Source organism: Cyphomyrmex costatus, unplaced genomic scaffold (genome assembly GCF_001594065.2).
Source record: "Cyphomyrmex costatus isolate MS0001 unplaced genomic scaffold, Ccosl1.0 scaffold302, whole genome shotgun sequence".
Classification (NCBI taxonomy): Eukaryota; Metazoa; Arthropoda; class Insecta; order Hymenoptera; family Formicidae; genus Cyphomyrmex; species Cyphomyrmex costatus.
The window spans coordinates 197312-214386 of record NW_017277148.1 but is presented as its reverse complement, the minus strand read 5'-3'; the positions used below and the strand labels follow the sequence as shown (position 1 = coordinate 214386).

Genomic DNA, 17075 nt, shown 5'->3' with positions numbered 1-17075 from the left:
ATTCTTTACTAAATATAATCAATATGCTAAAAAAAAGGAAGTAAATTAAGCAACTATTTTTCTTAGTAATAGAATAATATTTTTCTGTGTGTGAAACATTTCTTGCGGAATACAATAAATATTACAATAAATAATACAATAAATATTTAATTCAAAATTTACTCGTTAATCATACGTTTAACGAATTAAGAACAGCACTTGGAAATATCTCGATAACAAGTAAATGTATTTTTTTTTTTCAAGATTTTCAAGAATGTACAAAATTTGCATATTCGTATGTGCCTATACCTGTCGTCATAATCCAATTTCTGAAAAAAATCCCGATGATCGTTCAGCTCTGTGAATTGTTCGTATCTCTCTTCCTCCTCTCTAGGAAACCGCTCCAACGATGCGGTTTTCCGCGTCAATGATCTACGCTCCCGCGAACGCTCCCCGACGTAAATTCTACGAGCGGAACTATCGTCGGTTAACGGGGAGGGGACGTCGTCTGAGTCATAATCTGTGGGCATCGACAATGCCAATTATAATCAAGTCAATTAATTCGGTGTCCAATAGAAGATTTCGCAAGAATTCAACAATTGACACCGTACCATCGCAAACGTCGATCCGAGGTCGACGTTATTTAAAACGCGAGAGACCGCAGCCGCGATAGATGTGACAAGAGACGAGAAAAATTTCGACGGTGTAGTATCAACGACGTTGTTTTGTAGGCAGAGAGTACGCGAGTCGCCAAGCTGTCTCGATGGTACATCAGAATCCGCCCGAGGGAAGACGTAAATGCCTGAACCTGTTTTGGTACAGGTGGTCGTGCGAGTATGCGTTGAGTGAAAAAAGACGCGACGCTTTTTCTCCGAAGCCTCGTGAAGCACGTGAACATGCGTATCGGAATTTCATATTGGAATAACCGTGGATATTCGCGAGATCGTGGTACAGTGCGGTAGCATAAATAAATGTTTCTTGATTCATCCTCGTTATCTTCGACCAATGCTGGAACCAGTATTAATTTACTATTGCGACCAGTATTAATATGCTATTGATATTTTATGTCAATTCTTCTTCGATTTGTTTACGAATATATGAGATATTTATGTAATTTTATTGTCAGTACGTGTCAAATCTTAGAAGATATAATTATATTATGAATAAATAATTATCACGTAATATATTAATTAATTATAATATATTATAATTAATTATATTACAATACAAATAAGGAATAATTCTTTATCTGTTAAAAATCCACGTTTGTATCAATTCTTTTTAATAATATGTTTACGAATACATGAAATGTTAATGTAATTTTATTTTCAATGCGTGTCTCAAAAATCTCAGATATAATGATAATACAAATAAATAATTAAAATATAATATATTTATGATATATATATTGCTATAATATTTTAATTAATTATAATATAAATAAATTCTCAATCTTCCTTTAAAAAAAAAAACAACAAAATAAACTAAAGTCTCTATTTTGTTCAATAAAACACTTCTGATTGTTTGCACATTTTGATAGCCACTGTTGAAACAAATTTGACTTGGTTTCATTTTCTTCTGCATTCCTTCGACTCGCTTCTTCATACAGAATGACCCGCTTTTCCCGACTGTGTCACTAACGAACCACCCCACATACCAAGCGGATAACGCATCGTAATATTGTAAATAAAATCGAAAGAAATAAAATTTTTCAATTACCTATCACGCCGCAGTTGCGACTTTTAACATCATTTTCGGGAGCATCGAAATTGGAGTTATCATTTAAATTGATCGCAGCCGTAGGTACACGATAAATAGCGTGCTGTAACGAAGATCCAAGAGAATCCTTATCGTCTTCGCGCCAATGCTCGGTAGGTTTAATGAAGTAGTTACCCATCGACGTCTTCATGTGACCAGTCTGAAAACAACAATAAAATTTATATAAAAAATTATATATTAACAGCGTTAGTCAACAGCAGTCTAATTGAAAACAATCCTATTAATTTGGCAACATTATTAACGAAACAAATATGTCATACTATTGTTTTGATAAACTGTTATTTATTTTAAAAAATAAGATAATCAATTATTTGATTTATTAACACTAAAAGCTTCTTACTCACTAAAAGGACAAATCGAATAAATTACTATAAAAGTAAACAAACATTTGATTAAAAATCAAACATTTCGTTAGTGTATAAAAAATCTAAAGGTAAAAGTTGAAAAATTTTCTTATAATTTGCACGAAAATATGGAAAATTAATTAAAAAAATAAAAATAATCAGTAATGCTCGCACAATACTTCTTATTATTGAATAAAAAAAATTATTTTCAATGAGATTGCTGTTTTAGTTATAACGCATTATGTTATTAATACAATATCATTTTTTTGCGTGTATAATAATTCATGATATCTTATTGCGATAAAATTAAAACAACTTGATACAAATTCAGTCGTAAAATAAGAATTTTTGCATCACATACAAGACTTAAATTTACGTTTCTGAGAAAATTTATTACTCGAAAAAAAAAAAATCGATTGGAGTTCGCGTCAAGAACCTTTGGCTCGAGTAAACCATTTCCTAACGATTAGACAGAATTACGGTGGAATTATTTATAAATGCGACGTTCTATGTAATCAGACGAATTATTACACATTACGCGTTTACATGAAATAAGAGAAGATTCGGGTTCGCGTTTATTTTAAGCAGCGGCAAGTTACAGGCAGAGATGCTATTAGAAGAGCGTTATTTACAAACGAAGCGTTGTTATCCTATTCGCCAACTACGATACGTTAACTTCCTTGATTAAACATTCGGAACGGAGATGGACTCTCTGGATCTATTTATTTTTTCGGAATACAGACTCTCGGCACTCGGCACACGTGCGCGCCGCGAGAGGAACGAGTAGGCCGCGCCTATTTCAAATACTTGTGACTTATGACCCGTGAATTTTATTAGAGTTACATTATCAAAGATCTCGAGCTACTAATTCAATTAAATATAAATACGCATTCCGATGCTAGAACCCTACGAGAGCAAGGACGTTCCTCGGCACACGAGTTAAAACTGGATATTATATAACGTGAAATTTCCTGCCGAACGACTCGAGTAATAAAATTAATAGGGCAACTAATTAGCATATAAATAGCGCTAAATTTCTCGAGCTCCGGAGCGAATCTTTTGATAACACTGAGGGGACCAATTCAACGGAACAAAACTTATCTTGTTGTGCCAAATTCTCTGACTTGTGAGTGAAGAAAATTGGAAAGTTATGGTAACGTGAAATGTACGTTTTTTAATTAAAAAAGACGCCCACATGTTTGCACGGTAATTAGGAGATTCAGGAAGTCATTGGCAGAAATTTATTAAGGGGAATGGGGAGAACGGAGTCAGAAATTTATTATGGGGGATGGGGACCATTGACGCGTCGCAAGTGAAATTATAAAATCCAAATATGAAAGCATATAATATTAAGTATAATAATATAGATCAAATAAAAAACTGTATATTTAAATTATTACACTGAGAAAGTTTATTTATAGATATATAATTCATAAAATGTTTAAAATTATATTAAATTATATTATTTACAAAGGATGGATAATACAATAAAATCTATGTATTTTTATATCTAAGAATTATTTTCTTAAATTAAAAAGTACATATTTTTAGAATATCAAAATTGTAATTAATCGTTTAAGAAACATTAAAAATATAAACCGAATGATCCGAACAAAAAATTTTTTAAAAAGGAGATTCGAAGGGAGAGGACATATAGGGTCATTGCCCCTATATGTCCTCCCCCCTGTGGATCTGTCGATGTAGAAGGTTGAAACCCTGACTGAGGTAATATTTTTCGCAATGAGTGTTTTGCAGTGTTTTAAGCTTATCAATATCTATTTTTGGTCAAAGCGGTGCTTGATTATTTATATGCAAATATACATTCGCAAATATGTATATATTTTTCAGTCTTATTGAACTGCATATCGATTTAGTTTGTCAAACTTGAAATGCAATCATATACTGAATTAAGAAATTATATTGGTCATCGAATATTAAAAAAAGAATGAATGGATATCATTATTTAGCTAAGTGCTCTTAGTATTTAAAAAAAAAAAAGACATGCGCAGGACACGATTGGCTCAACTACTATTAAATGTCTATCCAGCCAAATTTGCATAGCCACATAAACGTATGCATAAAGAAAATTATCCAATCACATTTCTATTATAAAGACGCACGTAAAATGTGATTGGATAATTTTCTTTATGCATTCATTTATGCAGATATGAGAGTTTGTCTGGATATACCCTAAGGGTTATAAAATTTACATAGAAATATAATATTATTAGGCACTAAGATCCAGCCTTGACCGCATTTAGAGCTTGTTTCTCACTTATTTGTACGACTCGCATTGCGATCTAGTTGAACTCATTGTGAAATGCAGATTCAAGGTTTATCTAATGAAACAAGAAAGGGGAGCGTGCGTTTCTTATAGTGAGATCGTCTTGTCGCGAAGCGACCGTGCAACGACCGTGTAGATAACGTGAATGAAACTTTACGTGACGCTAGCCGCAAACCATAGGCCGTAAGCGATGGCACGCGGCTCGTGTACGCGACTCCGCTCGATTCGCTTATGTCTGCGATTTGCATTCTTGCAGACATGCGCCTTCTCTATTCCGCGGCACAAAGACTGACTTGAGGATTACCGAGAACTCTCGGCGGGAACGCCGTTTTTCTCCCCGTCTCTTTTTCCCCGTGTCTCTCGCGCTCGGTCACTATTTTACCCTTTCTCTCGCTCATCTCCCTTTTTGCCTTTTCGATCGGCTAACACAACTACGGCCACTAACGACCTCGCGATTATCCGCTGAAGCAATTCATCGACCTTTCGACGAGCGGAGCTGATTCAACGTGCCCCTCACGTCATTCGGTGAAAATGCCGCTCGTTAATTAATAATGCGAAACATCAAAAATGCAGCACCGTATGTATGTTCACATGGAAAGGAGAATTTTGCTGAAGTATCTAAAAATTTAACTAAATATAAAACATAATTTTGTTGGACTATACAAATTACGTATATTGTTAAATATAAAAGAAAGCAATGGTAACACAATTCCTTGAGTTAAATAACATTTTGTTAATTTTAACGTCTATTGCATCAAAATGTAAATTAATACATTTATGTATATATAATATTTATTTTTAAAGTAAACAATATTCATATTACGTATATATATGGTATATATTATATACATATATATGCATTTAATAAATAATAAACTGAATCAAACGTTTTTAATTAAATTGTTTAGCTTCATTTGGTTTTAATTAAATTAATATTGAGTAGGAGCAATGGCGACTTATAGAAATGATCATTAAAAATATGTGAAGGTAAAATGGCCATGAACAAGCAACAAAATTTCAATCAGATAATGACATACAATTTTATTCACCAGATAATGATAATGGCACACTTACGCATTTCAAACTCTTTTACAGAGTCTTGTGATTAAAAATAATACAAATTGAATATAATTTAACATTATTAATTTAACAGTGTAAAAATTTCAAGCACGATGGTACTACTAAGAACAGTTTTGATTGAAAATGAACAAAGCAGAAAATTTTGTTCATATCAATCAGAATTCTGGTTATCTTAATTATACATAAAATTAATTTTAATCAGAAAATTCTGATTTATCCATTTTCAATCGGAATTCCAATTAATTAATTAGCAATCAGGCTTTTTTCAGTGGAGCAATGCTGTAAAATGTTTTGACATTTTAGAAATTTGAGCATCGTACACAATTATCTTAATAGTACAAGTCTAGCTGTTTGAATGTACATAATTATTTTGATAGTTCAACAAAATTAATTTTTAGATTCATGTAGCTAAAATTTTAAATACGAAATCGTTCTTTCCTTTGTGCCTTTCATTCGTAATAACAGTAGTTACAATAAGATTTTTTGCTGTAATCGTCTTAAGTAAATGTCTTCATTCTCTTTGAAGGTGCGAAAAAATATTTGAAAGAAATTAGAAAATAGTAAGAGAAAGAGCGAATTCACACGTGACTTTCTCTTACTTCTGACATCGTGTCTCAATCGTGGCAGAGGAAACGCGGAAGCTTCGAAAGAAGGCTAATTAAGCAAATTGTCTAGCAATTTTCAAGTATCTCCTTGCATGTATGGATATCCCTATCCGTCGCGAGAGAGCAAGCGATGTCAAATCGTGAGCAAGCGTACTCCGTACTGCGACGGCAAACCATAAAAACGCTGACCGCATCCTGTATTCTTCGCGCGTTCATTACAGAACGCGTGCATTATGTTTGCGTATTGCCGATTGTTTTGACTCGACACGTCGTCGAGTCGACTTCTACGCCGGAATCCGTGTATTTATGCTAAAACATCAAAAAGCATGTCGCGACGACGGAGTTAAAAAACAGCGCTATCGACCAATAATACCGGGAAAAAGATGCCCCAAGACGTAATAATACCGGAAAGAAAAAACATGCGAGACGCACACCACGTGTGCATATAACGTTTCGCCGTGCACAGCCGAGCCGGCTTAAATTATAAAGGCAGTTAGGGTACCAGGCCAGGCCAGAGTTATCTTTATTTAGGTTCCGCTTAATACGCGGGGTATAATACATCATAATATAAGGTGCCTGGGCTCAGTAATGTGCTTTGCGCGGCCTGTACGAACGGAGACAATAATAGACTATGGTAATTCGATACAAGAACGCGTCTGAATATTTTAATATCAAATATAAATTTTAGCTCTTTAAATTTCTTTAAGGGAGCAATTATATTTTTTTTAAGATTTGGGCAGAATTTTTTTATGCAAAATACAAAAGAACAAACTTAATACTTCATCTAATTTTGACGAATTATTATTTTTTTGTAGTGACTTGCCTATCATAATACTATATGTTTATATAAATTACATAAAATTTTATAGAATAATAAAAACATTGTTAATAATATTAAAAAAAGGAAAAGAGCTTTATAAAATGAACGATCAAAGAAAGTTAGATAAAAATATGCATAAATTTTATTTTAAAACATAATGAAACCGTTTTGATTCACCGAATCTTCTTTCGCCAAAATAACTAAATTATAAAGTATAGTCATACATAAATAAATATAAATTAAACGATAATGAAAATACACACAAAAGAGAAAGACAAATCACAAGAGCCATTATACGCACAATAATAAGATAGCTAAGAATAACAACATTATGTTGAACTACTATAAAATATGAAATAGTTGTTGTATGTAAAATCCTGAAAATTCAATAAGTATACTTTATTCCTCTTTAAAATCTCTTCTTGGGCAACTTTTGAGTCATCCAACTTTATCGGTTACTAGTTTTCAAGTCTAAATTATCAAACAAATAGAATAAATAAATAGCCAAAGAATTAAAAAAACAAATTAAAGGAATATGATAAAGAGACGTGTTTATCAGCAAGAGACATACGATTATTATTGTTGTCAGTTATATCTCATATTATTGATAATAATAATAAGCGTGTAAATATTTAAATTGTTTTTTTTTTACTAAAATATGCGATTGCTTCCAACGTCACGAGTTCTTTAAACTTTAAACTTTTAACATTCACTTTTGATATCTGAAAAATGCTAGTGTCTTATCTTAATGCCTTTTATCTTAACCGAAACAGAAACAGAGAGTTGAGAGAAGAAACTTCTTAGAGCATAAATTGGTAGGCGTTATCATTTACAAATAAATATTTAATTAAATGAATAAATTAATTACATTTTACACTTGTGCATTGCCTCGGGAATCAAATCAAGTTCAGCATTTCTGCAGTCTGTCTTTCATGACGAGGTGATCCTCATTAAAGCGGCCGCGCAAAATGTCATCACAGACAAAATATCTCTAATTAATTCCGCCTATTATATTACACATTTCTGTCAAGGTCGTCAGGTCGATCCAAAACTGGTCGTACCGGCTTGAGTAGAACTTGCAGATTTGCGTTCTTATGATGCTGTTCCGCGCCGAAAAACAATATCGAGTTTCTTATAGCAAATCGGGTGCTTCGAACACACAGCAAACATTTCATCAATTCAAATGATTGTTCACGGGGTGCAATTTTATGACATAAGTTTTTCATGAAGTGTGAAAGTCAAGAAATGCAAGGGTTTTTATAATATATATGCCAAATAATTACGGAGATATTACGCCAAATATAACAATTATTTCTTTATTATTTACATCTATAAAATAAAAGCGTCGAAAATTTTGATATTCTATTAAGATAATGTTTGATATTCTAAACGAAATTGTTTTTATAAATTGACATAAAAAAGTTTTCGTTTGTGAAATTAAAATCATAAAAGGATGCATAATATCTAATTAACCTTCTGTGTCCGTAATTATATACATTTTTACATTCGTCTGTCTGTAATTTGAGTTATTTTGGTCCAACTGAAGTTTTTATTGTTATAGGTTATTAAGAAATATGAAAAAATTCAGAGTTACATTTCTATTACATCATCGAATAGTTTTTTAACTCAAATGTTAAAACCTCTATATTTAATAAAAATTATAATTTGAACAAAAATGAGGGTAAAATTTGAAAATAAAATTTGGCTTATGTTAAAAAAGATCCAGATTGTGGACGGAGAGTTAAAAATAATGCAATACAAATTTTGACGTATATAATTATATTAGAATAATATAAAACGTGAAGTTCTTTGTTAAAACCTGCATTTCATTAGCATAAAAAAGGAAGGAAATTGGTTCTTGATTTTGTAGGTCGAGTACAATTTTATGTTAAGTATTCATCTATCAACTTTTCCCATATTCATAAGATTGAGATACGAGAATGTTAACTTCGTCCCATTCGTTATCACGATCGCTGCGCCAGCAAAATTCCGTACGATTTGTAATAGAGAGCTCCAGTTTGCCTAACAGTGTAATCTGTTATTATGACGATTCGTGACTGAGATTCAAACAAATAAAAAGATACACGATGATTATTGAGCCATGAGAAATTATCTCGGGTTTCTCGCCACGCGCGCGCGTCGACTCTTGACGGCCGCATATATCATACGTGTCGAAAGACACATAAAATCGGTACATTACGTGCACTTATACTACTAACGTAAGATCCATCGAAACAAAAATATCGGAAATATTTTTTTCGCTATGGATTCTTTTTACCTCATTTGTAAATGAAAAACGTCGACATTTTTTAAATGAAAAAGTTTCTATAATATTTTTAAGAATTGTTTACTTTATATTTTAATTTTATAAAAATTTCTGTAAAAAGTATTTTAAATATTTTTTAATTTTATAAATTTTTTGTAATTGTATGATAGGAAATCTTAGAAATCTTAAAATATTTCAGAATTTATAATATATATACAAAACAATTTTAGAAAAGAAGAGTAAACTATTTTATTGTCACTTCTGAACGGTTTCCTTATAAAATCTGAGATCCAACTTTTTTCTAAAAAGTTATAGAATTATACAGATATTTCAAAATAATTCCGAAATTTATATAGAAATTCTGAAAAATGACACGTAAAATTCTAAGAAAAACTTTCACCATGGGATACATAAGATCTGAAATTATAGGACTCTTAACGAGCTGCGCTCAAAACGGAATACCCGACCATAAACTATATAATTTTCAATTCAGGCATGGAATATCGAGGATAATAAAAAGGATTAGTGGATATCGGAAAATGATGAGGAGAGCGAACGATCGAGATAACAACTGAGATTCACTCGTCTCACGAGCAGGGTCGAATAATTAGGTCGAGTGGCTCGGCTTGCTATCGAGAGTAAAGACATCAAGGCTCAGCTCAACCAGGCGCTTACTTCTTCCTATTTCTATGTTTGAAACAGACGACCGATTGATCAGTCTAACCTTGTCATGGCTAAATTAAAGCATGACCCAAATCACTATGAACGTTAAACAAGCAAGGAGCAAATTTTTTTAATTTCATTTTAGTCTTCCCGCAGAGCCTTTTTTCCCAAGGAAGAAAATCCGAGTTTCTCGAATAGGATCGCGAGAAAGATCTTAACAGAGAAGGTCTGCAAGACCACGAAGGGTCAACAAGGCTCGAATGCAATTTCTGACGCTCACACGGAGAGAATAATTTTGCTGAAGTATCTAAAAATTTAGATATAGAGGTCTGGTAATAATTTTGTTGAACCATCAAAATAATTACTCAAGTATAATAAGCAATGCTGAGAAAGTTTCGACATTTTTTAACTACCAGTTTAAATAATCTATACATAATTATTTTATTTTGATAGTCCAACAAAATTGTTTCTGTATCTAATAGCAAATTTGGTTGGATATAATATTATACACTGGTGCATATTAAAAGTTGTTATACACTGATTTAAGAAAAAAATATGACTAAGAATAAAATAAGTAAATTGCAAAAATATTTCGAATTATAAAATGCATATTTTACGTAACAACGTAATAAAGTGAAGATTTTGTAGTTAATTCGTTTCTACATTTATACTAAACATATATTCTTATATCAATCCGTACAGCTTGTACGAATCCAATCGAATTCGCTATAACTAAATTTTGATACAATTATAAGTAAAATTTTCAGTTATGGTACTTTAGTAAAATCGTTCTTTCCACATGTACATACATTATACTACACTGAAAAAAGAGTGGTTGCATTAACTGAAATTTTAATAAAGCTACAAATGAAACTTACAATTAAATTTATCAAACCGTTTAATTTAATAAATAAAAAATATAAGCGAGATTAAGTTATAATACAATTCAGTGCAACGACAAGAACATAGACTTCGGTAACTTATAGATCATTTACACAGATAACATAAAACATGATTTATACAATTTATATTGTATATACAGTATGTATACGTAGATGAAGATTATTTTATTATACATGTAAATGTACATTGTTCTTTTTTTTCAGTGCAACAATTTCTCTTCTAAAAACCGTTTTAATCCCTTTTTGATCGAAATAGCTTCCTTCGCTCATTTATCCGAGAATGAAACATCACAATAATCAATCAATCTTATATACCGCATCGTCCTAAAAAACTTGACAAAGGATCTTTACGCATCTTAATGTATCCCAATGGATCTTAATGAATTTCTTATTCGGCTTGCATAAGATAATCGGAAGAAACGATCTTTTACAAAAACTATAAAATGTTTCAGAATGAATTTGACGTAAGGAACGATAAAAAACACTCAAAGGTTTCCACCGACAGCTCACAACTAATAACCATGATGGTGAAGAAATTTCAAACAGTCCTTAGACAATCCCAGACGATGAACGAGTCAGACAGTCCCCAGATGTCGAAGATTAATTTATTCGACGGGATATACGTTTCGAAGAATCGATTGGAGGACGACAACTAGAATTTCCGTGCTCATAAAGGTGCCCGTCATTTCCTCGATGTTTCGCAAAAGCGCAGCTTCGCAATTCGCGAGGGACATATTGCGACAAACGCGACGTCCACCATCGCGTCCGTGATGTACGGGCCGTCTCGTGCAATAAATCGCGCTCACGAAGCGTCGCAAATAATTCTTCTCTCGATCTCTAACACCTCTTGATATAAAATTCAATCGTATCGCAGTCTACGTTCCCATGGAACGTCGCGGTAGGTGTTGCGGATGACCAACCGCGCATTCCCGCTGAATGGCTCACGGAGTCGCGCAACTCAGACGATTCCGAGATGCTTGATATACGATCGAGAGTCGTGTCTTTTTTTCTTTCGGAATCGGCTTTCGGATAGAGGCACAGCCAGACGATTCCACCCAGCTTATGTGTGTGCGCGCGCGCGGTACATGTAATCCAACAAATCACATAAAATGCGTACCATCATCCGCGTGATACACGCTGGCTAATGTCTGCAGGTCTATGCGGACCTTGAACCTATTTTTTGCGCACAACTATTTTCAGACATCCTCACGTATGTACCCCCCGTAGAACATACATTTTTCTCACTCTACCACTTTTTTATTTTTACAATTGATAAATAAAAAAGGATGTTAAAATAAGAGTCGAATTTTTGCCTAAAAAGATGTAAGTAAAATAAATAATGTTTTTTGAAAGTTTTAACCCTCTAAATATGCTATAAAAAACTTTTTAATCATTTTATCTTATTCAGGGGGTCAAAATTTACAAAAGACGCCCTTATACCTTTTTAGGCAAAAATGGACGGTTTCTATAACATCCCTCTTTATTGTTGAACTACCTAAGCAGAATAAAAAGTCATGATGACATCAACATGGCACAAAAATAGTTGCAACATGATTATTAATAGACATCGGACTTTTTATCATCATCAACATCGGACAAAAATTTTTATCAACATCGGACAAAAATACACATACATGCAAATATGCACAAATAAATATGCATTTTTATAATAGAATGCTTTTTTAATAAGACAAAGTTCTACTTTGATCTTACTTCCCAATCTGTTTTCTAAAAAAAAAATATGCAACTGCAGAAGAATCTGATGTTCAATTATTACAATAGTCGCTTTTCGATCAGTTTCATTCGATTGATTTAAACGTTAATTTGATCTGTTGTTCTGCTTGGATATGTTTCCTAAGATTGATGCAATTTGTTGTGTAATTCTTGTATTATTACAGTCAATAATAAGTATTCTGTTACGTAAAATTGCACAATGTGCAACGTCTTATTTGTTTGAGTGTAAATTAAAAATTTGCGATCTCTCCCGGAAGCTCAACGCGACTTTATATACCCATCCTTTGGAAAGTGGAAGCAAGTATAGCTACAGGTTTTAACGCGAGGACTTCTAGTTTCTCTCCCGATGCCACGTGTGCATATTTATTATGCCTATAAATTAGGGGAAAAGTGAATAAAAGAACGCGACGATATGTTATTTATTATTGTAAATTATTTATCGTCGATTCTTGGCACATCGCTGATCGTTAACGATACACTACAAGTGCCACTTAACAAGACATTTTATAGCGGAGTAGTTTTGAAGAGAAATACCCCGAGCTTCTCACAGAAAAAAGGTCGATAAACTCTGAACCTTGCGTTGTGATCGTGACAATCAAACGTGAGAATAAAAAGTACTCGTATTTTGAAGTTTAGGTAAAGTGTCGAAGTTGCATACTAAAAAAAATTACTAAATTTTAATAAATATTTGTATCAATGCAAACTAAATATTTTCTAAATGTAAACATATATTTGGATCACAAAATTACAATTTAATTTAAATATAATTTCTTTTTTCGAATAAATATTTATTTACTGCAAGTGTAAATGTTTCAGTAGTATTACTTTTAAACAAGTAGTAGTATTTCAGTAGTATTATTTTTAAACTAATTTGAATTAATTTATTAAAATTTATTAAATTTTTTTTCAGTGCAATAATTAATTTCGAGTTTATAGGAAAAGAGAAAATCGGAGACATTTATAAGAAATGATCTTTTCCGATAAGAGATTAAGTATATTTTATATAAAAACTTTAATTTAATTTGGACTTTGCGTCGAGCGACAATAATATATTGTACTTTCTTCATCGTTTTACGACGACGTAAAACAATTTAATGTAAGTAAATGCACTTGGATAAAAGGGGAGTATTATCCGTCTTGGCGACGGATAATACTCCCTTTTAATATCGCTATCTTTCAGTCTCATGTTGTATAAGCGTAACGCCACGAGAATCGTAAATATTTACGAAATACGGTGAATCAGTACGCAACCGTGCAGTATTTGGCATTTACGATCAATGTACGCTTGATTCGAGAGGCGTTCTTACCCTTTCAGTACTTCCGGAATTCACCGAAAATCAACTCGTCTGCGTGTATTTTTAACAAAACAATAACGATGCTAATAACTAAAATGACAGCTATAACGATAGCTCAAAGTATATTCATCAAGCGATGGAAAATATATTTAGCTGTCCCAATGCGACTTTATGCTAATCGACTCACTCTCGGGAACATAAGCTCCAGGCAGATATATTATCTTCATAATCGGAATTAACTGGCTTGTGTGCGCGACGCGTATAAGAATCACGGAGACGACGATTTTCTGAAGCTTGATCTCTGACTCACCATTCCGTGACAAAGGCTAACACTGACCGCTGAACTTGGATCGCCGTCGACTGACCCGCTGTAGAAGCAGCCCAAGTGATGACCGGCATGTTCCCTCCTGGTCGTGTTCTCGCTCATGTGTGTCACCTGCATCAACGTCACCGCGAAGAGGCTAATTAAGACTGTCAATTAAGTAGCGAAACGGCCCACCAGAGTTGCGGCCTCAGCTCGTTTCGCTTCAACCCCTCTCTCCCTCTCTCTCTCTTTCTCTCTTTTTACACAAAGATACATCGTGATGATAAAGGCAATGATATGTTCCATAACTTTTTAAAATGTTTTGACATTTATATAAGAGAGGAATGTCATTTGATTGATCCTTCTCACCTTTATGTCAGGAGATACGAAACTGGCGTCGTGTGCCAGTCGCAAACGAAATCGTCTTCCAAAGGCGGTAAATTCATATTGAGGGTGAGGGTCCCAGACTTCGGCCGTCGCGTGTCGAAAGTGACCACTGTGATGTCTCTTCGCTGTGGAAAACTGCTCGGCTGAAAACAAAAAAAAAGCTTTATCAACTAGAATAAATTACATAAAAATTATATGAAACAGTTAAAAAGTAATACAGTTAGAAACTTTCTGGTTTATATATTTTTTAATTCCGCAACATCTTGTGTAATAATATGTTTTAGTACTTTTATATATAATTTCAAATATACGTTTTTTTTCTAAATATTTATTGTAAATTTATATAACCGTCTACGTTAATAAATTATTTTGGTATTTTTCGGTTTATATATCTTCATATTCAAGAAAATTATTAGACATGAAAAAAAAGATAAATGTACTTATAACGAATAAGAACTAAATATTGGTACATTTTCACTCTTGACTAAAACCAGAAATTTTTACAGTTTAAATTTGAACAATGTTCTATTTACTTTAAATACTTACGTGGATCTTCATATTGATTTTGACTAATTTTTAAAGGTTTGACGTATTCCAGATTGCCCTTAGCAAGTGGTAATACGTTGATCGACGCTGTGCTATTGAATTCCTTCGTTTTTTGTATTCTCTCAGGAAGCACTGAAATAAAAATAAATCATTTAACGTTCGCGCAATTTTCTCACATTATTTTTAAATTTATATTATTTGTTCAATAAGAATTTCATAAAACGAAAGAAAGAAAAAAAAATAAATATTTAAAAAATATTAATGTAAATTATAAAAATTATACATATATTTATGTCCTAAATTTATTTCAAATTAAATTGTCAATTTAGTTTAATCGAATTCATATACTCATGCATAGAAAATGTTTCTATAATATATACAGATATTTATCAAGATACTTGATGATTTTTAAATTAAAATAAAAACAATCGAATTTCTTACAAGAACTGTACATTAATAAAAAAATTTAATATTTTAACGAATTCATGGTTATCATATGGTGTTTCATTATTTTATTTAATTTTTATTAATTACTAATCTGTATATTATATATTTTCACAATAATTTAAATAATTTAAACAGGACTTCAAAAATTCATGTTGATTATCATTTATGACAATTTCACAAAAATTACTCAAGTCTCCTACAACTTACAGAAAGGACCGTCGATTTATTCGAGTCATTTTCCGTATCTCTTAGTTCTTCTCTTAAAATAGATCTTGAAAAGATGTAATTTAACCACTAGAGGTTAGTTAAAATTTTATTATCGATCGGATCTTTTTCTTCAAGTAACAAACATTAATATGACTCATCGAAAGATAAAACAACTTTATACGCACAAATGTTGACTGACACTAATTACTAACCGGCTGAAGGAGTCAATCTATCGGTATAAACAGGGTAATTGCGCGTAATAATGATCAGCCAGCATTGCACGTTCCATAATGATGTTCTTGGCGAGTACCTCATCGATGCAGTCCGGTCGAGCGATTTGCGTTTCTTTATGTTATCACATATCGGGAATTTATTATACTCGCAGGAACGACTAGACGTCTACTAATTTAGACTTAACGGCGGATCGTGGAATACAGTGGGACCTTGAGGAAATGTTTCGCGGAATAAACGCAACGAACGCGCGAAATCGCCGCCGCGCCTAATTATATCGGGTTCTACCTATAACTTCGGCCTCTCGGCGTAGTGCGGCGTCTGGAGAAACACATAGCACCACGCACACGGGTTCTATAATTACGCACGACAGTTTTTGCGAGACGTATCGAATGTCAGGTCTGAATCACGGGTCATGAGATAAACGTGAATGCCATACAAACCGAATTTACGGTCTTGCTGCGTATACACGTGCTACCCCGTAGAGCGTACTCGCCGAGAGAGGTTTTCTTTTTTTATCTCTTCTCAAATGAAATACCAAGAGACGTGCATATACAAAGAAGTATGTACTGTATTTAAATATTAATTATCTTGTTTCAAGTGTTTTAAAAGTTGTATTATATTCCCAAATCTATTATAAGTACTTCACAAGCATCAAAATTCAAAATATATTTTGAATTCTAATAAGTTTAACATTTCAGTCAAAATTATTAGATCGTGCTTGGATATTCACTATCAGTCAGCGAAGACAGAACAAGGCCTAAATTAAAACAAATTCGATTTATTTATTACATAAAGTCACTTTTTAAACAAAATTTTATATGTAATAAGTATATTTTTAGACTATTATGTATCAAGAAAATATTCTTTGTTAAAGATAATCGTTATTTGAAAAAACAGTAAACTGAGCAATCATGCACTAACGAATTCAATTAGACGTACTTAGAGAGCATTGGTACACACTAGAACTGTCGTATATGGATTGACATAAAAATGTATATTTAATATACATGAAAAGAAGTTTTATTAAAGTATCTAAAAGCTAGATATAAACCTGAAAATTTATTGGACCATCCAAATAATTTTTAAATACTTCAGCAAAATTGTTCTTTCCGTGTAAAAACAGATTTAGATCATTTCCTGTAAGCAGAATTGCAAGATTCATAACTTAATGTCGTATAAAACTAATAAAAATTTGTGAC

At 32.5% G+C, this 17075-nt stretch overlaps 1 protein-coding gene across 1 annotated transcript in view; it reads right to left on the bottom strand.

Annotated features, from left to right (window-relative positions):
• Positions 1-17075, bottom strand: part of LOC108775617 (ADAM metallopeptidase with thrombospondin type 1 motif A) — a 51151-nt gene that overhangs the window by 23466 nt on the left and 10610 nt on the right. The window contains exons 2-6 of the mRNA XM_018542033.1: positions 14989-15120; positions 14425-14585; positions 14062-14187; positions 1699-1897; positions 289-499 (exon numbers count right to left, since the gene is read on the bottom strand). Coding sequence (XP_018397535.1) covers positions 289-499; positions 1699-1897; positions 14062-14187; positions 14425-14585; positions 14989-15120 — 829 coding nt within the window. The remainder of the gene's footprint in view (positions 1-288; positions 500-1698; positions 1898-14061; positions 14188-14424; positions 14586-14988; positions 15121-17075) is intronic.